The sequence below is a fragment of the Cyprinodon variegatus genome, unplaced genomic scaffold, assembly GCF_000732505.1.
Source record: "Cyprinodon variegatus isolate N-32 unplaced genomic scaffold, C_variegatus-1.0 Scaffold79, whole genome shotgun sequence".
NCBI classification, from domain to species: domain Eukaryota; kingdom Metazoa; phylum Chordata; class Actinopteri; order Cyprinodontiformes; family Cyprinodontidae; genus Cyprinodon; species Cyprinodon variegatus.
In genome coordinates this window covers 1,104,279-1,131,817 of record NW_015150532.1, presented here as the reverse complement: position 1 = coordinate 1,131,817, position 27,539 = coordinate 1,104,279, and the positions used below count along the sequence as shown (strand labels likewise).

General features: G+C 37.5%; 2 protein-coding genes across 2 annotated transcripts in view; one reads left to right on the top strand and one right to left on the bottom strand.

The window, feature by feature from the left end:
* On the bottom strand, window positions 1-26,507 carry gpbp1l1 (GC-rich promoter binding protein 1-like 1). The gene is made up of 12 exons (XM_015373014.1): window positions 26,316-26,507; window positions 20,766-22,064; window positions 20,269-20,383; window positions 8,053-8,182; window positions 4,367-4,692; window positions 4,218-4,293; window positions 3,928-4,124; window positions 1,456-1,599; window positions 1,141-1,296; window positions 910-1,034; window positions 722-824; window positions 1-632 (listed from the first exon to the last, which is right to left on the bottom strand). The coding sequence occupies exons 3-12, from the start codon at window positions 20,326-20,328 to the stop codon at window positions 462-464; spliced, it is 1,488 nt and encodes a 495-aa protein (XP_015228500.1). The 5' UTR covers window positions 20,329-20,383; window positions 20,766-22,064; window positions 26,316-26,507; the 3' UTR covers window positions 1-461.
* Window positions 26,508-26,743: 236 nt separating this feature from the next.
* The window catches only part of LOC107083622 (transmembrane protein 69-like), a 3,411-nt gene continuing 2,615 nt past the window's right edge, over window positions 26,744-27,539 (top strand). The window contains exons 1-2 of the mRNA XM_015372987.1: window positions 26,744-26,896; window positions 27,060-27,105. Of these exons, the coding sequence (XP_015228473.1) occupies window positions 27,067-27,105 (39 nt within the window). The 5' untranslated portion in view covers window positions 26,744-26,896; window positions 27,060-27,066. The remainder of the gene's footprint in view (window positions 26,897-27,059; window positions 27,106-27,539) is intronic.

Here is a 27,539-nt window from a genome sequence, read left to right as displayed (position 1 = left end):
TAGTCGGATTCATAGTGAAACATATCAGCTTGTCAGGAACCAATTTTTATTAATATCAATATTAATGTGTCATCAGCATCATCAATGAAATGAGTTAGTCTGTTTAAAGCAGAATCAAGTGTGCATTCATTGCCCTTCTTTTTCTTGATGAACACTTCAGTTCAACAAAGCGAGGAAGAAAAAAGGAAGAGGGTGAGGAAAGGGTCAGAGGTCAAGGACTGCAGTGAAGGAGGAAACGCAGGGAAAACGACGTCTGGCAGAGCAGGAATCTCCCCCTTCACTGGGATATGATTGGTTTTTCCCTTGTGCAAGAATGACGAAAAAACAAAAAGAATTTGAGAAATTCAAAACGGTGCTCTAAAGGAGAGATGAGACAGGAGGAGGGGGGGTGTGTGGGCGGGTGGCTTGCTGGGATGTGGTGTTGGCTGTTTTGTTGTAGGTTTTTGTTCCGTAAAGCCGTGTTAGGATCTGATGCAGTCGTCGTCGTCGGAGCTCTGGCTGCTGCTACTGGTTTCCGATTCTGAACCCTCCTCCACGTGCGCCTCCGCCACACTCCTCCAGGGGGTGAAGTGGAGGGTCACGCGCCGCGTCCCCGGGAGAACCCCGTTCCTCTGCATGCCGTTCTTCTTCAGCTGGTGGTAAAAAAACCAAAAAAAAAACAAAATGAATGAGGAGGGTGGACGGGTTAGCAAGGATGCCGCAGTAATGGTCGATTTCTCACCTGTTCTGTTTTAGTTTGAAACTCTCTCAGCTCATCTTCTGTCAGAGGCAGGAAGTTGTCATCATTCTCTGGGTACTCCTGCCAGCCCATCGCCTTCAGCAGCCTGTGTGATCCCAATGTTCAGCTTAGACTGTTGTTCATGTATCAAAAATATGCAAGACAGGCTCAGTAGTTAGCAGCGTTCTCACCTGTGCTCTGCCTCCAGGGAGCTGGACAGGTGTTCTGTGTCTGAATCGCTGAGGGAGTAGGACAGGCCGTTCTCATGGCAGACCTCCTCACTGTAAGCTTTGGGCTCTGGGGTGCTGCTGTCACCCTGAGACAAAACAAACCAACACTTAGCATGTGATTGAAAAGCTTCTCAGCAACCCCCTCCCATCCCTCTAAACCTAATCTCATTTGGGTTTTCGGCAGCCGCTTACCTCTCCTGATGTTCCCGGGCTGCTGCTCGTCGTCAGCTCCCCGGTGCCCTCGTCCTTTAGAGTTCGCAGGAATTCGCTCTTTCGGTCTGGACCGCGGCGCATCAGCTTCAGCCTGGAGGGGGCGATGTCTATGGGAGGAGTCGTGCTGGAAGGTTGCTGCACGCAAAACCACAAAATAAATAAAGGTTTTTCATGCAAATAAAAATTAAAATGTATAATAATAAATGGGTCCAAAAAAGAACTAACAATCTACAGTATTTAAGGTTTTATTTTTTCTTAGACTGGATAAGAAGCCATCTTTTGTGCAGCTCTAACCTCTTTCTGGGTGTTGTGCTGTGGAGCGCTGACCGGGGTGCTGGGTTTGGCTGCAGAGACGGGGCTGGTGAAGACTGAATCCCGGCCGGGCATGTGAAGGCCAGACTTTGTGATCTCTCTACCACCGGATTTCCACTGGGTGCTCTGGGAAAAAGATGACAAGCTTCGTTTACAGAAACAGTCCAAGTCTGTTCAGTACAAAAAAAATTAACAAATAAACTTAAAACAAATGTTAAATCTGGCAGCTTAGGATGTCACCAACGTTATTATCGAATAGAGATCTTTTTGTTTACTGAATTACAAACAAAAACTAAGCCTAAAAGGAAAAAAAAAAACTAAAACTGTGATAAGAGTTTACAAATCTAATTAAAGATTAATTTTATGAGAGAATATACCTAGTTTTTGTTTGCGTCATTATAATAATGCATCCATATGACGGCTAGTTTCTGGTTGCTTTTTTTTTGGCTGTACCGCATTATGCCAGCAGATGGCAGCATGGCGGTCAGGTTGGTGCAGTGGTCCAACCTTATCTAGGAGTTTATTTCTACTATTCATTTTCTTTTTTTTTTTTTTTAATTTTGTTTTTTCCTTTCCGGATTTGCCCCGGTTTTGCAGGCCTTTTTCCAATTAAAAGTTTTACTTGTTCTTATTTTAAAAAAAAACAAAAAAAAACCTGAAATGATGATCGGAACATAAAAAACAAACTAGCTAACAATTAGTAAAAACAAATAAAAGCTCGATTAGAAGGCAAAAAAATTAAATAACAATAAAAATTTCAAAGCTATATAAACCTTAGATGACACCATACATATTTTATAAAGTTTATTACTGAAGGCTTATAATTGTAAGGGCTCTCATCATAAGACTATATTTTCCAAAAAGAAGGAGTATTTGGGTTCTGTTTTAATAAGGCCTCTGATCAGTCCAACTAAGCACAGGTATTGTGTATCAACAGAAATAAGTAGAAGTATAGAAACATGTGTAAAACAAAGATTCTGGTAATAATGGTTGCTGGTAGAGAGAATGTAAAACAGTTTTGTTCGAGTAAATATTTCAGATAGTTTAACTGAAATAGAACTGGGCAGCAGTCTTTCATGAGCATACTTCTATATTTCTGGTTTTCACAGCATTATTAGAATTCACACTGAAATAAAAAAAAACAAAAAAACAACTTTAAATCTAGGATCAAACAAAAGTGAAAAATGAACCAGTTTAGACAAAGTAGGGAGTAGAAAGTAAAAAATATGTGTATTCAAATGTAGTGAGTAAAACTAAAAAGTGTCTGTACTTCCGTCAAAAACAGAACCCAAAAAAAGCTACAGCATCGACACCTCTGGCAAGTAGGAGAAAAATGTTGCAGCAGAAGCAGCAAAAGCACCCTTGCTGCTTAATTTTTTTATGCTGCACCAGTTTAGTTTTGATGAGCAGCTGAAGCATCTTTGCTGCTCTAGCTGCACGGTGGGAAAATTTGGTCTGATTCGCGTTGGGCAGAGCTACCCTATCCTTTCTTTGCCTGTAAAGATGGCTGATGAAATCTAGAAAGTTGCTAGGCTTATTTTTTATTAACAAAGCTACATTCAGGCCGCAAGTACTGGAAGCAGCAAACAGGCTTCTGATTCTTCAGTGTTGATGCTGGTCCACATTAAGGTCAGACGGCCAGTAAAGTGTGTCCAGATGCCTCTGATGCTCCTGTGTTCAATGGCAGAGAGCGGCTTTGCTATATTTGCTGTTATAAGTGGGTAAAAAGTAGTTTCAATATGTTTTCAAGTGAGAAAGTCCACTTGAAATCTTAATCTGTGCAGTCAGTTCATCAAGATTATGATCCTGCCTTCAAATATTTTGTAGTCGGAGCCGCTCAGACCCCCGTACAGCGGCGGTGCGCTGTCACTGGGAATCCAGTTCAACGGCAGCCTCTGGCCCGTTCGCCTCTTTTCCGCTACTGTTCGTGGTGCCTGGAAGGCGTCTTTCATGTACGTAATCCAAACTTCAGGCCCCAGAATAATAAAATCAAACATATTTTTCCCTTAAGTTTCGACATTTTAAGTTAATCTAAGGGGTTAAGAAACTGTTTCAGAGGAGTGATCATAGCGATCTGTATCAGCAGCGATGTGTCTGTCTCCCTGCCAGCTCCCAGATCAGCTTCTCTGATTGGTTGATGTGGCGCAATGAGCAGCAAAAGTTCAATTTTTTCAACTCCAGCGGCTGCTGCTTCTTGCGGTCGGAAGGTAGCATTATGATGAAGCTCTGCTGCCCCTGGTGGCCATAAACCTATAACTTGTTAAATCTCAATAATTATGCTGCATTAATTGAAGATGATAAGGAAATCCTTTAGAACTACGTTGAGGAGAACATGGAATATTAAAATATAACATAAAAAACAAACTGGTGGTTTCATAAAATGACCCTTTATCAGCAGGAACCCCATTGTACCTGGAGGGGTGGATAAAACTGGCCCCTCGCTGACACTCCTACCTTGGTGTGGGCCACAGCAGGCTTGGGGACCAGGTTCTTGTAGACGCTGGACCCTGTGAGCGGAGCTTTGCTGCCATTGGTGGGCAAGGCGCCGGCAGTGGCGAACCCTGCGGAGAAAGCTGTTCCAGCGTCTTCCTTGGAAACCTTCTTGATGACCAGCATTTTGGACACCATCTGTTTGCCAACAGGAGGGTTTTCTGGAACACGAAACAGAACGGTTTAAGAGGAGGTGTCGACATGAGGAGGAGACGATGAACAATGACGGCATCAGGAGTAGATTTGTCTCCTACCCCACACCCCAGCATGGGGAGCAACTGCTCGCATCTGGCTGCCAGGCTTTCCAGTTGTTTCAGGGTTGAGGGAGGGCTGCAAAGGAAGCAGCCATGTTAGCGCGGACACACTTAGCATCAAACCAAGGAAACGGACGTCAGGAACTCACAAAGTCCTCTTCTACGAAATTCAGCTTGTCGTCCTTGCTGTCTTTGCGTTCCTCGTTGGGAAACTTGTCCTGGTACGGAGTCCCCTTGCGGGGATGGAAGTTGCCGTTGCGCTGCCTGTGCCCCCCCTGCCTGTCCCTGTCGCCCCCTCCTCGTTTGGGATGACGTCCCTGGTGGTGGCCGTCCTGGGCTCCTCGGGGAGCTCCGTGCCAGGCGGGTGTTTCTTTCCAACAAGAGCCCCCTGCCAGTCCGCCGTGCCCCCCCTTGGCCACCCCCGAGTCCACTGAGTCATGCCTCAGTAGCAGCGAGGGCTGCTGCCATCCATCGCCTACGAAATGGATCAAAAACAAATTAAATTCCAGGAAGCTGATATAAGCATTTAAGTTGCTTCAATATGGAAGAAAAACAGTCTCAGTGGAATCTGCCTTTTTTTTAACACCGAAATTTAAACACTGAATTTTTTTAGACATTAATAATATTTGGTAGAACAGAAACATTAATTAATTAAGTCTATTCCAGGATTATTTACAGTTTAATTTTAGTCCCCAGCTCCTGTAGTTTGGACTCCTTGACCTTAGCTAAATCAGATAGCCATGCTCTCTTCTAGGCCAGATCTCCCACTGTGTCTGAATAAAGGGATGATCTGGTTTGATCCTCCTCTGAGGTTCTTCATAAAAATTCTGGGCAGCTGTTAGCTGCCGTTTGTCAAAAAGGGTTTTCTGCACAGAGTAACAAAGGTGTGCTTTTGATAGGATGATCAATAAAAATAGATAAGTAAAGCTAAAGCTTGTGCACGACATTATCTTCCTAAATCTATGACAGATAAAAACATAATTATGGGAATTATTGAAAAAAATGTTCATAGAAAAAGAGCCTAAATGCTCCTCATTATACATTTCTGGAACGTCTGTTCACACCAATGCAGCCTCAGGTTGTTTTAGTGGCATTTTTGAGAAACTGGACCATACTTACAAGCCCTAGAATGGATGTTTATCCTCCAGTAGGACAACAAGCCGACCGTAGAGCCAGAGCTGCCACGGAAGGGTTTCCATCAAAGTACTTTATGTAATAAAATGGTCTAGTGAAAGTTCAGAGCTGAACTCATTTAAGAATCTGGAGTAGGGATGCACGATATAATCGGCCCCCTATCGGTATCGGCGTGTATCGGCCTTAAAACTGAATATCGGATATCGGCCACCCCACTGATATTTAACCCGATATTTGATCAGCTTCTGAGTTTCTAAAGTCTAAAAAAAAAAAAAAAAAAAATTACTAAAAAATACTACTTCTTCCTCAAAAACTTCTTTTTTACAGACTTAAAAACTTCTAAAGACGAGGGAAAAAACATTGATACATTAAAATATCACAATATCTTCATATGCTAAACACCATATCAATCTCTTTTACTAATGAAATATTGCTATATGCCATCGTTATGCTACGAAATCCCCCGAAAATTCACGAAATTTTGCCATATTTTTATATGTTGATATATTGACGTGGTATCGATCTATTTTACTAACAAAATCTCACAAGAATTTGCAAAATATCACGAGAGTTTATAACAGAACAATGAAATTTCACGAGATTTTGAAAGTAAAATAGATCGATACCGCGTTTTTAAAAATCTATTTGATATCAGCATATGAAAATATATTTGAGTATATTATTTTTCAAAGTGTCAGAAATGGATAACAAAACTGCTATTTTCAATGACTACTTATTTTTGTCCAGCTTTAACATCGGTATCGGTTATCGGCTACATGAGTTTTAAAATATCGGCATATCGGATATCGACCAAAATCCCAATATCGTGCATCCCTAATCTGGAGTAAGACTTGAAAACTGATTCCTTCCATCCAGTCAGGCTAAGATTTACTGCCTCACCATCAGAACTTGAAGGGCCTGATCCTTCCAAACTTTTGCACTCAAACCTTTAGCTGCCTGCTTTGCAGCCAAGTCAAGTCTCTGATCTACCTTAAGAAGCAGTTACTTAGACTTCAGTTTTTATGATATGCCTTTTTGACCGCACCGTGTATTTATAGTCTGTAATGTATAGTGTTGTTCATTCTGTAGTGAGGCAGAATGTGACATCCTTTCTGTGAAAACCTTTCATATAAATAAACTTCTACTTCCTGGAGCCATCTTTAAAAAGAATGGGTGAACAATTTAATCTGTAGAAACAGAGATACCCGAAATACAAGCTGATGTCCTGAATGTTGGATCTCCTAAGTGTTGATAAAGCGATGCAATAAAAAAATTAAAAGATCCACCCTAATGTGTTTAATAATTTAAGTTTTATTTAATTTTTTTAAATTTAAGTTTATCTATTTAAGAAAAAGATGTGAAAAAGCACTAAAACGTTTTTGCAAGATGTCACAGAAACAGCAAATAGACGTGGATAATCATTTAAATTAGTACCAAATTCTCTAATATTTTATGAAAGATTACAAAATTAGCATTGATCCACAAAATTAATAAGATATAAATGTCATAAAATTACGTAATTGCAAAGCTTCTTTCCGGTGTAGAGGATGGCCACAAATTTACATTAAATCCCTCTCATTTTAAACAGTCAAGGCAGATTTTAGCTTAGTCTGACACATATGTAATAAAGCAATGTGTCAGATGCTATGGAGCTAAGCTTGTCTGTGGCATGAATGCTAACATCAACCTTTCTAGGCGTGTTTAAGGTATCGGATAAAATTAGATATTGTTGAACCAGCATCCTCTATTTTTTGCCACAGATGCCACATTTTGCTGCTCTTTTATTTGCTCCTTGTGTGAAGCTTTTATTGCCCAAAGTTATTACCAATGGTGTGAAAGAAACAGGTGTGCATTAGGTCCACGTTTCTTGAATGTCTGATAGCCCCTTGGGTGTTTTTTTTTTTTTATTATTTTTCCTTTGCTGTGTGAGGGTGAGAAAAATGGCTGACGGGCGATCAGACAGTTAAATTAATAAAGCAAAACATTAAAAGTAAATAATTGCTCACAAGTGAGTGTGAAGTTCTTCAAAGTCGAGTTTGAAGTCACTAAATATGTTATTTGAGTGAGACTCGATTACGAGTCCCAAACTGGAGTCCTCACCCCTGCTTTATAGATGTCAAAATGCCTGCAAACGGATGCAAGACGGTTCAACTGTTACTCTTTGACCAGAAGTGGTGGAGCCTCCTGCAACATCTACAAGATCCTATTGCTAGCGTTAGCTTATGCTAACAGAAAAAAACGGCTTCAGCTGAAGTCTTTTGGCAAACAATACAGTATCCAGCTTTTCAAACAGCTACAACACACACAGCGGTAAAACCAGCAGACCGAATGTGGGCGGGGCTAAGTTGGGTTGCTAATATTTACAGGTTGCTAAAAAAAAAAAAAAAAAACTACAACCAAAACAGTTGGCTGTTTGAAAAGCACTTGGACTGTTTCTGGAAGCAGCAGAGATCCAAGTTGGAGAGAAGGAAATTTTAAGACTTTTCACTGATTGGTTGGATTTATTAGAGCTGGATTCACTCTTTTTGTCCAAGAAAGCTTTCAAACTCTACACAACGTTTAGTAGAGCTCCTCTAAACAGCCACATAATGAAAGCTTTCCTCATAAACACTGATATTTTAAACAGTCCTTTCCTCATTCAAATAGTTAAACTCTCTTAGAAACAGCCTAAAGTTTGAGCAAAGCTTCGCCTGTGACTTACCTGCTGGAGCACGCAGGGAGCCATTGTTGAAGAAACCATCTGAGGAGTTGTGGCGGCGGCGGCTCACAGCAGGTCTGGCGTCTCTGTGGTGGTGAGGCTCACCTTGCTTGTCGAGGTTGGCAGCAGGGGACTGAAGAAAAGCAGAAAGAAAAGACGGGGGTAAGCTGAAAGATTAATGATTGTTCTAAGTAGGTACATCTGAAGTTCTGCTGATCCAGGATTATTATACATTTCAGGTTTTTTAAACAACCAAAATTAAAGAATAACTTTGAGGGTAGGGTTGTCAAAAGTATCGATACTCAAAAAAGTATGCAACTGTTACAAAAAAAGTCTGAAAATTCTGTGCACTTTTCAGTTTCAGACTTTTTTTGTAACAGTTGCAGCTGCTGAGAATTATTTTTGTTTCTTAACCGGTTTGGCTAATGTTAATGTTATGTGTGCAAAGCATAGCCAAGTAAGGAAAACTTAATTTTAATTTTGTAAGTTTTTTATCAAGCTTGCTAAATACTGTGCACAGCAAACAACCTCAAAAATGTTGTTCTTATTGTTTATTGTATTTATTTATTTATTGTATTTTAATTATTAATCAAAATATTTCTGTTGAAATTTTATCCTTGTGGTATCGAAAATGGTATCGAGTATCGAATATTTTCCTTAGTATCGGTATCGAGTTGAAAAGTTTAGTATCGTGACAACCCTATTTGAGGGTTTAATCTATAGCAGCAAATGAAATGAATAAAACCCACAAAACTTTCCCAGTTTGCCGATTGTTTAAAAGGGATTACCACTTCAGCTACCGGTAAATGTTTAGTTTCCTGGCAGTTCAAAGGTCAAACTGGCTTATACTCTTTTGCACATCCATGATCATTTTTTTAATTACACAGTTTTTAGAGTTTTTACTATTAAAACAGTATAAGCATTTCATGATTAATATCTACATGTGGGAAAAAAAATTAATATCACTAAAATATGAACAAATTTGACCTAAATTTGATCTTTTTTTGCATGTCCTTACTTCTTTAGTTCATTGAATTGTATCAAATCAGCATCCAGAAATCGTCTTGATTTGGAAAACAACTAAACATTCTTTCACAATCAGCACTGGAAGCTTGAAATCATATTTTCAGCTGCTGCATCCAGTGCCCAGCTGACTGAGGTCATTTGTAATTAGCCGAAATAAAGACGAAATGCTTAATGAGCCCAGAATTAAATATAAATAATTAGAATGTATTCCTTTTATTCATTTGTTCTTAAATATGTATTGAATTCAGTATGGAAAGGACAAATAACTGCTCTGCATTTATCTACATTATGTTACAAAATCAATGGGGGGAATAATTGTTTCTGGTATTTTGCTAAAATAACAGCTATACACAGATTCAAAAAGACAGACGGAATAATTGTATTGGTCTAATTGATTTATAGTTTATGTTGGACAGATTCTCTTGTGTGTGGAGAATGTGCAAGCATGCAGCTAAGAGGGAAGATTGTTTAATGATATAAATCCTACTTCTGTTTTCTTGATTTATTTTTTTTCCTTTCATTTTTCAAGAGCAGAGTTTGTGATTGTGGGGCTAAGACTGATGAGGCAAACAGTCACAGCCAAACAATTACCTGAGAGAGACCTCAAAGACGTAATGAAAAGCTTTTTTAATTCCATTTTTATCGTTATGAAGATAATACCACAAAATATCATGATAAGATTTAAGGTCTGTAATCGCCCAGCCATACCGTAAAACATTTTAAAGGTTTATTTTGGGTCCTAGGGAGGGATTTATATAATTTTTTCCCCCATGTTTACCATCATCATCGGCTATTGCTGCAGTGAATTCTGGGAAACCATAGGACACAAAGGATACTCCTGACAAATCCTTCAAAGTAGGATGTTGAACATGTCTTTATGTAGAAGACTAAAAAACTTTTTGTAAATTTTTAAAGCCAGAATCCCCCAGCTTCTACTTTCAGCAATCCAATCCAACTTTATTTATAAAGCACTTTAAAATTTCTCTAAGGACCAAAGTGCTGTACATTGAAATAACATAACACCATTACACAGACTCAAAAAAAAAACACACGAGCATAAAAGACCAAATTATAAATCAGAACTATAAAATCCATAATAAAATAAAGAAAGTAATCAATGGAAACATAATAAGGACTGGATATGAGAGCCCATTAGCAGCAGGCATTTAAGCAAAGCTCAAAAGTCACAGGCTTAAAAATAATGTGGAATTTCAAGTTAAGTCAGGGGCGTGACGGCGCTGATGGCCTGTGGTCATAATCACGTCTCTGAAGTGGTGCGGCCGCCTGTTGGGAGATTCAAACAGGCACAAAGGTCTGAGATGGGAAATGGAAATACGCCAGAGTATTATTATTATTATTATTATTATCGATGAACAAAAAGGTTAAAAAGCTTTATATGAATAGACAGCTGAAGCCTAGCAGTTACTTAGCATAAGGTTCTGTTTTCAGACTTGCCTTCGTTAATGGAGCAGGTTCCCATGAAGGGATAAAAGTAGAAGGAGCTCACCTAGAGTGTGCATTCATGCAAGACCCCCCCAGTCTTTCCAAGCAGAGCTAAATTTATGACCTCCTCCTCTTTGATAGAAAACATTCAGTTCAGTGCTGCTTTTTAAAATGAGATAAAAATTAAAAAAAACCTACTCATGAGTGCTTTTCTTACTGGCTCAATGCATCAGGTAGCAACAAAAAACGAGCTTCTACACGCCTACATTAAGATTCACTTATCAAAGCAAATTTAGCCTGAGATCACAAACATGTGAAAACGTCCAAAGCTCTTTTCAATCCCCGAGTTTTGTAAAAAAAGATCTACAATCATACTTCTAAAGCAAACAGGGTTTTCCAAAACAACGCTTTTAGATTAACTTAATCTAAAAAGGCTGAGCGTAACAGAGACTAAAATAAAGTATAAAAACTTGTCTTCAGTGTATAATCCATGTCGAGTACAAATATCAGTCAGATAAAATAAATATGCTTTTTTTCTCCTCAATTTATATTTATGTCCAAATGTTTCAATGTTCTTATGCATGTAAGCTAAAAATGTCAGTTTTGACTTTATTGTTACGCCCTATAACTAGTCAATACTTTCTCCAAAGTGAGCAGTGAATCTCTGGAGCTCTTCAGTTTCCCATACAGTATTCTTTCCATTTACTTCCCTCCTGATCATCCTGTCAGTTTATCAAACCTTTGCGGCCGTCATAGAGCAGCAGTTTTTACACAAAATTAATATTTAGGGCCCTATAATTTCCACGAACACGGAATCGCGGACGGAATTGGCAAATTAAAGCGGAATCTAGTATAAACGCGGAATTTCTACATTTGAAATGAAATTCTGTTTTTGTGTGGGAGAAGAACGTACGTCGGGGGGGGAAATGCACACCGGGAGACGCAAACCTTGGCGACACAACCCCTCCCGCTCCGTCATTTCCACACACCCTCCCCCATCAAAACATTGAAAATATGGCGAAGCCGCTCTCCACAAAGTTGAGAAACACGACGCTGAGCCCCGAGTACAGAGCCCAGCAAGTCCCTCGTGAATTTTACATGTAAGGTGAACTATTGTTTTGCAAGTTTTGTCAACATTCCATTGATTGGAAGCGCAAAAATACACGCACTGACAACTTGTCATCCAATTGAGAGGTCCTACTTTATTTTTTTACTTGAAAAAGCTAATGGAGCACTTTTAATTATAACCATTGGTTCACAACCATTAATATTTTGTTAGTACTTAGAGTGCAGTGTTATGTTGCATGATGCAGTAAAAGTACTGAGTAAATGTGTTTTTTTTTACCTCAATAAATTTAAGGTAATTCCTATTTTATTTGTGTACATTTTATTCATTAACATTAAAAGCACATTCTTTTTACGACTGAAATAACAGTAAAGGGTAAAAAAACAGAATTTTCAAAAATTAAAACGGAAAAAAATGAACATTCAAAAATTAAAACTGAAAAAAAAAAAAAATGAATTTTCAAAAATTAAAACGTAAAAAAAAATAAATTTTCAAAAATTAAGACGGAAAAAAATGAATTTTCAAAAATTTAAACGATAAAGGAATTTTCAAAAATTAAAACAGAAAAAAATGAATTTTCAAAAATTAAAACGGAAAAAAATGAATTTTCAAAAATGTAAACGATAAAAAAGGAATTTTCAAAAATTAAAATGGAAAAAACGGAATTTGAGAGAAATCAATACGGAATTTGGGAAAAAATAAAACTGATTTTATAGGGCCCTAAATATTGACAGCTGGGTTTTATTTAGGAGAGTCAGATTAAAGTGAATTGAATCCAAAAAATTTTTTATGAGTTTTGTGTGATGAAAAAGTGAAAATCAAATATAAAGAAAATACTTCTTTGAGTTAATCTATTAAAACAAATGTAAAGCAATGTAAATGTTGGCAAATCAGGACATTATTTGTTGTAAAAGCAAAATAAATGGTTTGATTATCTTGGTAAGGAAACATTGGAGCCACCTGAAAGCTTTTCTGATTATGGATCCAAGTTCTTACTGCCTAAAAGTCTCAGGTCTCTTGGAAATCAAATCAGACCTTTACCAGCAGGTGGAAATAGGTCTCTTCTAGTTCATCACAAATTAAGAGAAAATCAGCATTAAAAACAAACGACACTGGAAGCATAAATTTTCACCTCAGTTTACAATAAATTTGAATGATATGTAACAATTTTCTGACCGATATTCGTCGGTCCAAGAAATGGCGATGGAAGATATATTAGTGAAGGTGAGTTTGTGGGCAAAGGCAAGCACACATTCAGAGTCTGCTGGGAATATTGTTAAACACCTGCGCACACCTCTAAAGCCCAATAAGGTAAACATGTTTTCTCATTCAGTGGGAATAGTTTTCCTTTTCCAAGTTTATCTGAATATGTTATGTGGTATTATACCTTTTTGATCATTATTCTTTAGTCTTATCTGAACGCGCAAAATGGAACAGACTGAAAACTGGGGCAGATTTTTTTTTTATGAAAATGTACAGCTTCACTGGAGGAGAGAATTATCCTTTATTTTGTTGCTGTTTAATTTTGTATATGTTGTGTTAAACTTAACTCCTTCACAGAAAGAGTGGCCTGAAAAACAACAAAAAACAAAAACACAAAAACCCAGCTAGTCTTTGGTTTCAATCTGTTCTTTCTTTCTAAAGTTTAAGTAGATAAATTGCTTTGGCATGGAGGCACTGGGGGAAAAAAGCTGCTGTTGGAATAAAATGGAATGGAATTTTTGTGCACCATTAACCTCTCAAATCGTTTTAAAGCATTTACAAATAATATGCATGAAAATTACACTAGTTAATGTTTACCAATATAGACATGTTAGACATCATTGGAAAGCTTAGATTCTCCACAATTCAACCACCAAGTTCATTTTATCGACAGAGCAAGCACCAAAGCACAATTAACACAGATATAGCAGCATGTCAAAATGTACCATGACAAAGCAGCCACAACAAGCAAGCATGTCTTTAGAACTGTTGTTCAAAAAATAGCTATTATCGAGGATAAAAAACAAAAACTTTGGGTCTTGTTTGAACTGATGCAGCTTGGGCTTGATGCAGTTTTTTTTTTTTTTTTTTTACTTTCATGGATGTTTGATTTTCATGTATATATTCAGAAACCAGAAGGTGTTAGCTTTCAAATAATATATCACACATTTGATTTGGGCTTACAATTCCTAAGTTATTTGCTTTTCCATTTAGGTCTTCCCATATCTGAGAATTTCCCAAAATGAAGTGGATATTAAGAGGCTAAAAACAGCATTAGGGTTTTTTGGTTTTTCATGGGCTTCGTCTAAACTCGTACATCCAAAAAATAAAAAATAATAAATTTTAAAAAGCAGCGTACCATTTTTATTTTTTACCATGCATCCCAAAATATACCATTAGTCAACTCCTGCATGATACAGTGCTGGACAGAAATACAACACTGTTTAAGAACACCTTGGCAAAGCAATGCTCATGTGCCGAAATTTCTTTTATCGTTTATCGAAAGTTCTTTTATCGTTATAAATTGCTAGTCATGATCTAAATTATAAATTAGAATAAAGTTTAGAAACTAAACAATGAAAATATGGGTGAATTGTCAGAAGCTTTAATCCCCCCCCCCTCCCCCTTCCTATGAAGGGTTGACAAATTGAAAGAATATAGACTTAAACTCAGGGATTCTCCACTTTACACAGGCACGCTCCAATCCAATTTTGGACACTGGGAAATGCGACGGGAGTTAGATTTTTTCTCCCCCAAACGATTATCTGCATCATATAGAAACACAGCAAAAGTTTGATATAATTAAAACTTTTTAAAGCTATATTTAAGGAAAGATTTACTGTAAGACTCCACTGTCTGATAAAGCTGAACGCCGCTATATCTCTGAAATATTTACGCCCCAGTAGGGAGAGCATTCTTGATCACAGAGTACAGAGGAATTCTGCGTCTCTTTACCTGTGCCTCAATAAAATACTCCATCAAGTGCTTGTTTTTAAATGTTACGTTTTATTGATACATTTTTCCATCACAAGACGCAAACTTTACACTATTTCACTGTCATGTGAAACTTTGGTGTCTTTAATGTGAAGGAAAGAGGAAGAAGTGCTGCAGGTAAGGTCTCTGCAAGCGGCAAAGTAAGACACTCAGGTGATTGGTAACAAAAGATGGCGTCACTGATCACATACTTTTTCATGAAAATCTGCTGATTATGATTAGTGGCAGATCGATCGGCAAACCACTACTTAAAATCATAATAACATAATATTTTGTGGCACTGTTGAGATAGCAGAGATGGGTAGAGTACTAAAAAAAAAATTTGTACCCAAGTAAGAGGATGAGTACTTCATCACAATTGTACTAAAGTAAGAAGTAGTTGCCTGAAATAAGAGTAAAAAAAAGTATTTGGTAAGAAAGCTACTCAAGTACTGAGTAACTGATCTACTTACTACCAACAATCATAACAGATTGAGTTTCCTAGAAAATTATATAAAATTTTGACAACATATGCAAATTCTGGTGTTTCAAAGAAGACAAAAATACTACATATTATAGTGATTAATAGGTAGAATGACCTAAGTAGTTACAGTATAAAGAATAGGTTGAATTACAGAATACTGTTTACTGCATTTTCACTCAACCTCAAAATAAAGCAGATGAAAAACAACATTTAACCAAAAAGCCTCAAGTAGAAAGAAGAAAGTGCTTCTCTCAATGGTGCCTTTTTGTTTAAAACAAGCTTGTTTCCATTAAGGGAAATTACTCTGAATGGATGGAGAACGTGTTGCTTTAATTCAATTAAGTAGTGATACTTCATCATAGTTTTACTCAAGTAAAAGTAAAAAGTACAATCTTAAACTACCACTAAAAGTACATATATTTTTTTTTCTTCAAAAAAAAAAAAAAAATCACTCAAGTAAAGGTAACTGTTTAAATGTAACTAGTTACTAAGACATCTCTGCATGACAGTGATAAAGGTTTGAATAAATAACCTTTTTTATTCATTACTTCTTACTTCTGTATGGTTGTGGCTGCATGACACACTAGTCACAGCCCCAGATTCACAAATGCTGCTCATGAAAAAAATAACTGTTTAAACTTACACAAAGTATTTTTTAGATCACTAAATACTCCATAATAACCAAGTTTATTTATATCCTTTGTATTTTTCAACTCCTAATAAGAGAGAGGAAAAAAAATCAAACTAAAAGTTCTCACAATTCACTAGTTTTTATATTTCACCAATTCATTATTTAGAATGAATTCTAATGAATAGCCGTTTATCACAATAACAGGAAACAATAAAACTATCCAGCCTTACTAATAGTTGTAAAAAAAAAAACAGCTAGCAAAACAAAAATGATTATCTGCACTGACAGCTACCATTTATCTGATGAAACTATATTTCTTTCCCCACCCAACACTTCTGTCCATCTTAAAACAGATAGCAACATGCAGGTACAAAAGTTAAATTTCCATAACTTTGAATAATTCTCTAGCTGATAAGTCCACTCTACCTAAAAACTACAGCATATTCAACTTCATAGACTTCTGCCTAAGGATGCAAAGTGAGGCATCATCCCTCTGACAGCCTGAACTGGTCTTTTGCATGTGTGATGAAATTACAGAAGTCAGGAGAGATGGACCTGTTAGATGCGTATACTACACCCAAACTCGTTAATGCTCTTTCAAACAGCATATACTTCCAACATTTGTTCAAATTCACACCACTTCACAGCGCAAAACAAACCAGAGGAAACAACAGGTGTAGCTTCTTTCAGACACACATTACATTCCAAAGCCAAGTTTGAAGAGAAATCTTTTAACTGCGTCAATTTAAAAGAATTATTCCCCTTAGATTACTTTAAGTCTCCATAGGACACTATACTTTTTTTTAAAAAGAAGAAATTATGTACAGACCAATAAAAACAACAACCTATCCTGTCCTTCAATAATCCAGATAAAGCACTGCCCTGTTTCACATGTGCTCATTCTGTGTGCAGCGAAGGCCTTGTGGACCATCTGTTATCTGGAGCACAGAGACGCTCCTCCAAGGAGCAAATACAGTACTATGCCAGAGGGGACGCTTTAAATACTTTTATTAAAAGTCTAATTCAAAGGTTATGTTTGCTGTTCTCAAACTCAGGAAACATCACTGAGCCTTTACATACATCCATGCATTAAAAAAAACCTGACTTCCTCTAGTGTCTCCTCAGGAGCATAGCATTATTAAAGTTATAAGAACACCTACTGGTTCAGAGAGGGGCAGCTATATGTTGATAATTGTCAATTCTTTCTTTTAATTAGTTTGTACAAAAAGTGCAAGTTTACGTATTCAGGAGCTTGAAAAAACATTGCAGTGCTGCCATTACTATCTTTAACAGCAACCTAGATGTTATATGTTGAGTATCAGATACCAGAAACCTGGGAATAACCAAAATTTCCTGTATTCATGTATTAAAGAATAAAGACAGAGGAAATATTAAAGCTGTGAGAGGAGGAAGCAGTGCCGTCCTGATGTCTATTCAGGCTGCTATGCTTAGACACAGAGCAAGATGTTTGTAGATATAAGGAAGGTAAGGGTATTGCAGTAAAACAGCTGGGTCCAAGCTGTGCGACAGTCTGGAATAACAGGAATTGGCGAACTTCAGCAATCCCACATTGAGCTAAGGGGTCAGCAACTCAACAGGGGAAACAGAGATCATGGTTTATAGTGAAGCGAGTGACAATAAATCCCAATATGAGATTAGCCTCTTTAAAAAAAAAAAAAAAATCATGTTTAAATTGTGCACACAGCCTTTCTCTGTCAAACAGCAGGTTTTAGAACTAGTGATGCACCAATACTTTGGACCAGATACCACGTACTTTTATCTGTAGATACAAGCATCATTTTCTGTCCAACGGCCAGTATTGGTTGGTAGAACAAACCCTAAAGTCCATTGAGAGCAGCTAAGAACATTAGGAATAAGAAGGCAGAAGAAAAAAAAAGACAATTAAGGCCGAAGAATATGAAAGACAGAGGTAGAAGAAAAACGTGAAGTACAGAGGCGAATTAAGCAGCGTGAACGAAGAAGCAGCTGCTTATTTACTGGAGACCCAGTTAGCTTAGCATCCAGGCTGGTCTAAGCAGAGCTCTGCTGCTCTGAAAACTTTGGAGGCAGAATTTAAAGCAGGAACATTCTTTATGAAGCGAGTGCAACTTCAGCAAAATTGTCAATGGGAACTTAAAAGCAACTACATTCTAACATGCATCTGGTTCGAGATAAAAATCCATCTTCTAATCTGCATATCAGACAATATGATAAAAAAATCTGCTCATAACTAAGCCTTTTGAGGTGTTTGGGTTGATACTTCATATTGGCAACTTAAAAATTCATGATGGATTTCAACAGAAGAGATTCTGAAGGCTACTTTATAGTTATAATAAATGAAAGATCATAACAAATTAGTTTATTATATAAAAATATCTAACGAAACTGTGGACTCCCAAAGCATGACATCTTCTGCAAGAACCAAGATATTTGCTCTGGTTCTCATAATGGAAAGAACAAGAAAGAAGTTGGTTTTGTATCCAAGTACCTGCACTTCATGTGAAGCTGGGCTGATGAATTCCTAGAAAGTCCAATCCACGTTACCACACCCCAGAAAGAACATAACCAAATGGCATTTTTAGGTCGATAAGAACAGAAAAGTTCATATTTCCTTCTGCCTTTCCAGATGATCCTCAAAACTATCCATTACATAAAGATTTTCTGTTAGTATAGAAATCCACACCTGAAAAAAAATATCTGACCTGAAAACAAACTAAGGAAAGTTACTCCACTTTTCCAACACCAACCCCACGGCACGATGTTAACCATTGCCTTATCGCCCGGGGCAAGTAGCGTTTATTGTCGGGAGAGTACAAATTTCATTGCATTTGCCCGCCGGGCAAGTGCAATGATCGCAAAAAAATATATATTTATCACTCAAAAGGACTTTAAAATCACCGACATTCACTGAAAATGATCCACAAGCACAGCAGGCGGCATCTTTGTTGTTTTGTACACATTCTCGTGTGATTTGAAAAAGCCGGCTGATTTTCCGCTAGATGGCGTGATTCAGCTATCGGGGAAAGAATTCTGCAGAGCAGCAGCTGGATGATGAATTTAATCTATACTATAAAACACTCTAGATTAAAAATGATCAGTCAGGGATTAGGAAAATAATAATTGTATGCGCACAGTGTAAATATTTCTATCATATGGCAGTCTTCTGTACAGTGGTCATACATTAAAAATTTTTCATTAAATTATTTTCTCTTAGACATTGGAGTGGTGCATTTAAATGTTATAGAGCTAAACAAGTTAAATTGGTGAGTAGTAGTAGTCTAAGTTTTTAACCTGTCATGTTTTTTTTTTTTGATTTTTATTATTACAGTTTAAAGCAAAGTTTAGTTTGAAAAGAATGTGCAGGAAGGATTGAAAAGCATGTTAACACGGTAATGTAGGCTTGAGTTCATTATCTGACGCATGTATATACATACCAGGAACCTGTAAACCTACAGAATTACAAAAAAAACATTTAAAAAACAAACATGTTTCATTGATATATGTACAAAAATGAATATTAGGAACTATATTTATCAAACATTATACTGGGCAAGTAAAAATTGTTTATGGGTAAATGAAATGTGAAAGTCGGGCAAGTGGTAAAAATCCTTAACGTCAACCATTGAATCCAAAATTTCACAACTTTTCACAGCTTCAGGAACAACTTTCAATCGAGAACAACCTGCGACAGAATATGGACGCAAAAATGAATTCATGTTTTGTTCTTGCAACTGCTTGCTTCACTTGGAGGACTCACGGCCCGAGAGGCGCAAAACAAAAACAATTAGAGAACTGGAGCATATGAGACACGCTCTGTTTTTAGTTGGGTTTATTCTATGAATTACTTTGTTCGATATCTTGTGAGGATCATCACTGGTCAGTTTTTATTTATTTAATGTGAAGACTGATATATTTTAAACTAATTTCCCAACAGTCTCGTAATTCTTAGGGGACTAGGATGGAACTAATTCAAATGATAAGCAAACATCAAAACTGTCTCTGGTTTGTTGTCATTTACCATCATAAAAATATCAAGCAGAGGCAGAACACCTTTAGAAAAATCACTTTCTTCGGCTGAGACCACCGAGGCCGATTGTTGTTCTCTCATGCTCAGCCACAAAGTAATGCTAAAACTAGCTTTTCTTTTTTACACAACACATTAATTAGTTTTAGAACAGTTTAACCAAAAGTATTAAAAGCCACAGTAGAGGATCCAAAGATCCACCTGTATGTCTGGGGCCAAAGTTTACAGAGCCTAAAGGAAGACAAGAAATCTATGAAACCGCTCCCAAATGAGTCATAAGTAGACAGCCGAAACGTCCTTGGTCTGATTAGCTGCTTAGAACATTTGATTGTTATAGATGTTTTCCTTATTAAGGTACTAAAAATCTCGTTGACCTTCTGCTGAACCATGCGCTGACTGCAGTCATTGTCCCTGAGGGCGATTTAGCCCTGAATGCAGGCGCAGATACATTCAGGCCAAAGTCTTGCAGCAGTGACTGCAAAAAATCCCCCCAAAAAAACTGGCCTACATGACGGACATTTGAAAAACTTTCTCACATACCCACACAATGACAACAATCCTTTTTCTCACACGCACAGATAATTCCCTACCTTGGCAGGCTGGGGCGTGGAGAAGTTAAGCCAGGCAGGGACAAAGTCATGCTGCGCCATTTAGGTCCAGTGTTTCCGGTCAGTGGATGGAGGCATCAAACCTCATGGCCAGGATCTAATAAAATAATATCTGGGATTAAATTCAGACAAAAGGAATTCTGTTACATTCTACTACCTTCAACTATATGACATTCGGTTAGGTTATTTAGTGTTAGATTAATAAGAGATCCGTTAAAGGGTCAGAAAAAGGAAGCCATTAAAATTTTTTGTATTTTGTAGAAAAAAACAGCTCAATATGCTGCAGCTGTGAATTTGAAATTAGTTTTATAATAATAATGTTATTTAATAAATAATTCATTCTAACCACTAATAAATGACGGACCCTAATTTAATCAATAAATATTGCTAAATGACAATAGTTATTCACTTTCTACACAGTAGTCATTCATCTTTGAATGACTTTACTGGATAGAAACTGAGTAAAACTTGTAAATTACCCCAGAGTCTGTTGCTCTGAAGTCCTCTGCCTCCCCTCTCTGTCTGGCTGGTCTCGGTTCCTTCAGGCCGGTTGGCGCTGATCACAGACGGCGTGCACTGACAGATGGGAAGCGGTGCAAACAAAACCCCCACTCCACCTCGACCAGGACAGTGCAGTCCCTTTCTCCAGACGTAGATCCCTTCGTCCAGGATGAAACAGTCAAAAGTGGCTGTTGGAATGATCCGGAAACGCTGATCCAGAAAACTAATCGAGTGGTGTACCGGAAAGGAAGTCTATCGGGAACGGGTTTTCTATTTTGAATGTGAAATGAATCACTTCCTTCTGCACTCTTTGATTGAAACCTGTTGTGTTATGTCCCCGGAACTTTTGTTTTTAGTTGCAAAATTATATCTTTAAGGTTTTGGAAGCGCCTGCCCCTATTGTCATGAACAAAAAACACTCAAACTTGATTGGGTGTAAAAGTGATTGGCAAAATGATTCGATGAGAAAAGTGATTTGTCCCCCGAGGCGGTGAAAAGCTATTCAGTCTTCTTTTTAGCGTAAGGAAAGAGTCTGTGGAAACCGTGTCCCTTCAATCATGGACAACAGTTGCGAAGCAGTCCTCACTTTTGACACCCGACAGAGGAAGAGAGACAGGCAATGCCCTGCCACACTGTGTGCCAGTACGCTACAGAGTCGATTAGCCCTTCACCGAATCATTTTCAAATCTACTTAGGCATGCAATAAAGAAAAATGTATTCAGAGACAGTCTTTTATTGGCAATGGAGGTCACTTAAAGCCACCGTTCACCTCATCAAAATGGTGAAAAGACCGTCAGAGTTTAAAGAAAAGATTTAGCAACGCAAAGTCACATGACAAGGAAAGAGGTAAAGCTCAAAGTTACATCGCTGAAATTTTCAGTTCAGGCTAGTGAATTAGAGATGCTGCTGAGTGATACGTCATAATGCCAGTTTGATCTTTGTAATTCATATAATCACATTTGAAAGATGCCCATTTAACTAGCTGCAGTTTTCTGACTGGTGGACATGGAAGATTTCTACCTGATTTCATAGACGTACAATGTCAAAAGGCCTTGACGGGTGTCATTTATCGACAACTAAACTAGTCCAAAAACAGAGTCTGTGGTCAGCGGCTTGGTCAGCTTCTTTATCAATTAAGCAAAAGCAGATGCTAGAAAACAGCATGTATCCAACGTTTGCAAAGTGGGTTGCTCCTTCTTTAATTATGATCTCCAAGACTCGCTGCTTCAGTGAAAGTTTCACCGGTCTTGCCAACTGCTCGCAGGAACGGACTGGATCTGAAATACAAAACATAACAATCTTAAAACCATTAATACTAGAGCAGAATCAACATGGTTCAGTTCCATTTGAGACTAGCCTAGCATATTCTGATTCTGAACAGACAAAGGAAACAGATAACACCCCACCATGCATTAAAACAAATTTCCTCAAGCTTAATCTGGTTTATAGTAAAAGCAAAAAAAACATCCAGATACATTCTGTTGGCTAATCTATTTGTATGCCAAAATAGCTGGAGTCCTTAAAATGTCCTGAATTTCAATTATTCAACCTGAGGATGTAGACTCTCTGCGTTGATTTAGTAGAATATAATAAATTGTAAATGCCATGTATTGGTTTGAATGGTTTATTCTGCAGGTTTACTTTAATCAAAGTTGATGCAAACTTTGACATTTTAGATGCCGCCTTTAAACAGTTGAACAAATACTTGTATATCTGTATAACTCATCAGCAAATATCAGATCATTTGCTGAAGCACATTCAGTTCCGAAAGGGTTGAATTTCAGGATCATTCTGGGGATTTAATGGGGCACGTTGTGCAGAATTTATTTAGCAAAAAGTATAGAACTTCAACATGTCTTAAAAATAAAATTGGCTGCACCATTGAATTCTAGGGATGGGAATCGAAAACCGGTTCCTGTTCAGAACCGGTTCCGTGTATTCCAATTCCATGGCACCATTTGGCAGCTAGCTTAACGGTTGTCTTAATGGTTCAAGGCAGCACCAGAGTCTAGCATTGGGAAGCACGAATAACGTCACGTTTTTTTACGAGAGTTACGCACGCGGTATTCAGTAAGCAAGTACGACGTGACCAGGCGCAAGTCTAGAAAAGCAAAACTAAAGCGCTCAAAAGTTTGGCAATCATTGCAGAGTGGCAATTACATCCGCAGGAGGAAATATATACGACCTGCAGAAACACCTGCGCACACAACATGGCATACATTTTAACGAACGCCGTGTTTTTGATGCTTCTGCACAGAAGCTAAAGTTACGACCAGCATGGAAGGCAACTCTGGTGGTAAGTAGCTAGTTTTATATCACTGGCTTTGCTTAATGTCGTTCCTAGTAAATCATATTTCTAGAAATAAACCAATTTCCTTCCTCTCTTTGGGGTTATTAAAGATGCTACAAAGTTACTCCGCAGTTCAGGGAGTGAGAGAAAGGTGACGCTCGTTTATTTAAATTAGACGGAGATTAGTTTATTTCCAAAAATTGTACAGTAATGCTTTTTCATTAAAGAGATGCCTTCTCCATTAGATTTAGATGACTGTGATGAGACTGGTAGCCTGGCTGGCTCAGAGGCTGGCAGCTCCCTTTAACTGCTTTCTGTTTTCACTGAGGCAGGCAGAAATAGAATGTCCCAGGCAAAGGTAGACGAATGTCACCGTGCATTTACCAAATTCAAGTGAATCAGAATCGTGAAAATCGTATAAATTCCCAACCCTATTGAATTCATTGTTGAATTTCTCCAATTCAATTCTCTTTGCCAATATAAACACAATTTTCTGCCTGAACAAAATTTAGAATAATGCTGAATTTCAGGAATCTAAGAAGTGCAGATTTAGACAAATTGGAAAAGTTTTCTGAAGCTGCTTGAAATGGCTACATCATAAGATGACAGCTTTCAAGTTTGGATAAGACCAGAAGGTTAAGCTTTCAAATCTAAGAGCATGGCATAATAATAAGAGCATGGCAGCCTTATGCTGTGGGACTTGTTTGTCACCAGTGCCGTGTAGCCAAAAGTTTAAAGAACGGAGATGAAAGCATCAAAATTCTTACATGTCAACTAGGGCTTAAACAATTGATTTGATTAATCATGATTAATTAATTATTGGAATAATTGTGAACTAATTTACTAATCGATTAATCGTTAACTGCAGTGTAGAGACTTTAAACCGTGTTTTTAGCTGACACCTTTAGCAGCAATTATACCAAAATTGTAAACAAAAATATGTTAAGACTTTGCATTCAAGATGAAAATCTTTCTCGTCTGTCAATGTGCTGGAGCCAGAACCTCATAAGTGGAAAAGTTTTAGTCTCACCTGGTTTAATTTCGCAAAAAGTATTTTTCAAGGAACCCATGGCTAGCTGATTATTGATCGATTAATCGAAAAAATAAGCAAAAGATTGACCGATTTGCAAAATAATCGTTAGTTGCAGCCCAAACTTCAACTACAATGCAGTTAGGTGGTCTAAACATGGAGACTAGGATTATGTTACTGGCTTGACAAATCTGTTAATGGGTTTTACGATCAGAAAATACGATAGTAAAAGGTGCTTTGTAGGATCTTTTTTTTTTACTTACACACAGAATTTGAACCAGTTGAAAATAAAGTTCTTATTTTTCCTCTTAAACACAAAATGTATGTTTTTATTTATTTTCTTTTTTAGTTTTAGCTTGATTACTACTAGTGGTAATTTCTGGCATTTTGAGAGCATGTATACTTCAGTAAAAAATTAAATCAAATTACATGATAGCTGTAATTTATAATGATAAATGTTTTTTAATTCCAAATCTTAACCAAAAATAAAAATTCTTAAAAAAAAATAAAAGATGAAACACACAAACACTGGACAGCAAATGGAGGGAGCAGCACTACATGCAGATTTTGTCATCATTTGCATGACATCTTTACAAGAAAAAGCAAAAAAAAAAAACAACCTTTCTTATATCTCCTGGCTGATGTATCCGTCTATAATGTTTTTCAAGTTAATTGATTACCAAATTAGGTGACAATAATTTTAATGATGGATTAAACCTGAATATACATATTGTTTCAGCCCTAATAGACACAGTTGTTCCAGAAGGCCAATGATTCCCCAAAAAGTAAGATAAGGGCTCACAATTTAAATCTGAAATCACCTTTAACTTTATCAAAACGGTATAACTGAGGATTAAAATATGTGGGTAGGTTGGGGTAAGACAGATTAAAGGAGCTCTCCCAGTAATGCCAAAAGGTCAAACATTTCTTTGATGCTTGTTGATGGTAAAAACAATTGTGTGAATGAAGTGGAACATGCCAACAGGACACTTAACGAGATGTCAGCGTATATGTGTGTCCAATGAACAGTAAAAAATCTAAAATATCTGCACCAAATAATCCTTAAAAAATTTAATAAAAATGGTTCAAATAAACCACCATATACCCAAAATTATAAAACCAGTCATGCCAGAGATAAGTGTGTAAAATGACATCAGTTATAATCATGAAGTTAAATAAACAGCTCAAATTAAAAGGTAACTATAAACATGGAAGCTTGGATCCTAAAATAGAAATATGAAGGTTCTAAACTAAATATTTATTCAATTTTAATTCAAGGTAAAGTTGCTACCTATACCTACTTGGTTACACATTATTTACTGAAGAAGCCAGTGCAGAACCTGCTCGAAAAAACTGATTATTTAAAGAGTTTCTTCCATAATATCAGTAGTTTCAATGAAATGCAAACTCCAATTAATCTGGAGATAAGTTTTTAAATGATCTTGATGCCTTGTCCACTTTGGGCTTCATCCACATGGGCAGACAGGACTGGTTAACGTTTCCTCACTAAGCTATTACGTAAGAGCTCATCATCAATGAGTTGGCCGCGGACAGACAATTTACAACACAAATATGTACTTTGGTACCATACAACATAGATCAGAACCTACTCCATGCTAATCCACATAAGTTAGAAAAACACATCGGCTAACACCAGCTAATCGTAAACAAACCCAATGAGCAAAGAGTGCTGCAGGAACCCAATTCAACAGTTCCGCGCACGTTTCATTGAGCTAACTGGCTAAATTAAATGATTTAAAGTCATTCGGCATATTTCAGGGGACGAACTATTCCACTGTGCAACTCAATGAATTTCTAATAAATACCTAAATGTAGCGCCGTGATATTTGTTCCTCCTCCGCAGCTAGCAAACTGTCTACAAAACTAAGGTTCGCGTTAGCATAGCAACTGCTAGCAAAGAGCTGACATTAACTAGCCTGTTTAGTCGCCCGTGAAAGCAGTGGAGTATTTGACAAAAGTGCGCGTGGCTGGCTGGCTTAGTCGAGTTAAAATATATATACTATTGCCAGGTTGCATAAAACGGTCAACTTAAGCCACTGTCACGGGCATACAAAAGAGGTAAACAGACCTGGCTTGGCTGGAACAACACAGTTTCAAAATGGCTACCTTAGTAGCAGCACCACACATTTATCAGCCTGCTAAGTGCTAGCGAGCTACCTTGCAATGTTTAAAGACGATAGCGCCTACCTTCTCAGTAGCAAGGTGGTCTCACGTAGAGAGGGATTCGCATACGCGGGGAGTCCGTTAACACAAAGAACGCGACTTCTTTCTATATCTGCAAACTTCTTCGAAAATCGGGCTGTCTACGTTTGTTTGGGTTTAGGTGCGCTTACGACTGGCGCTGGCACTGAGGGATTCGAACAGCCTCAAACGTGCTGCGTTCAAGAACACTTGTTATTATGCAACTCAGGGAAGCTTTAAACTGTGTATCAGCGGAACCTTCCGATAAGCGTAGATTTAAACAACACATTAGTAGTCACACAGTTAAATTAAATTGTGAGTAAACATGTGAAATATATTTGTCTCGATTTAAGTATTTAAATAGCACGGTACCATTGGAACTGTGCAGCTTTGAATGCAACTCTACGTGTCCGCCTACAGACTGACCAGTCGATGTCAGATCGGGCAGGCTTTTAATCGAACACCGACTGAATGGCTGAGAGAAAATGACCTCTGGTTTAGCTAGTTTACGTTAACTTTTAAACCAAATTCTTACTATCGCTAAGTGAGCGAGGATTAACTTATTGGAGGCACCGAGTTATATTTAGGTAATTATAACGGCCATGCTTCTATTTAAGCGATGCACTAAAAAAGCTTTCTGTTGCGTCAGATATGAGATTGAATGCTAGGTGAAAATAACAAGGGCTTTATTTAGGGTTGATGAAAGTAAAAAAAAACTTGTTACTGTTGCTAACTGACCTTTGATTTCAGGTTAAAAATGCTGAGGGTTCCATCCGGAAGGCAGATAATATTTGGGGTAAGATAATGAAGCTTGTTTACGGTTTGATTGCTTTGTCGAATATAGGTATTTTTATTTAAAAACTGAACCAAGATAATCTAGAATAATTCCTTAAGCAGATAATCAGATGATTTGAATGATTATTTTTAGGAGAAGTGGTCATTAGATCTTGCAGTCTGACATGTGTTCCTACCTTTCCATATCAACCTTACGGAACAGGATTAGGGCCACTGAAAAAATAAAAGTTAACTGATTTTTTATTTTTATTTCAGTATAATGTGAGAAAAAAAACCTCAGAATTCTGACTTTAATCTCAGAATTCTGGATCTTAGATGGGCACCATGAAGGAAGAGATGTGGGAGCACTCAGCTTCACTGACAAATATGTGAGTTGTTTGGGAGGAACAGTAACACATTGGTGGAAAATGAGGGAATTAGGTGGCTTTTTACATG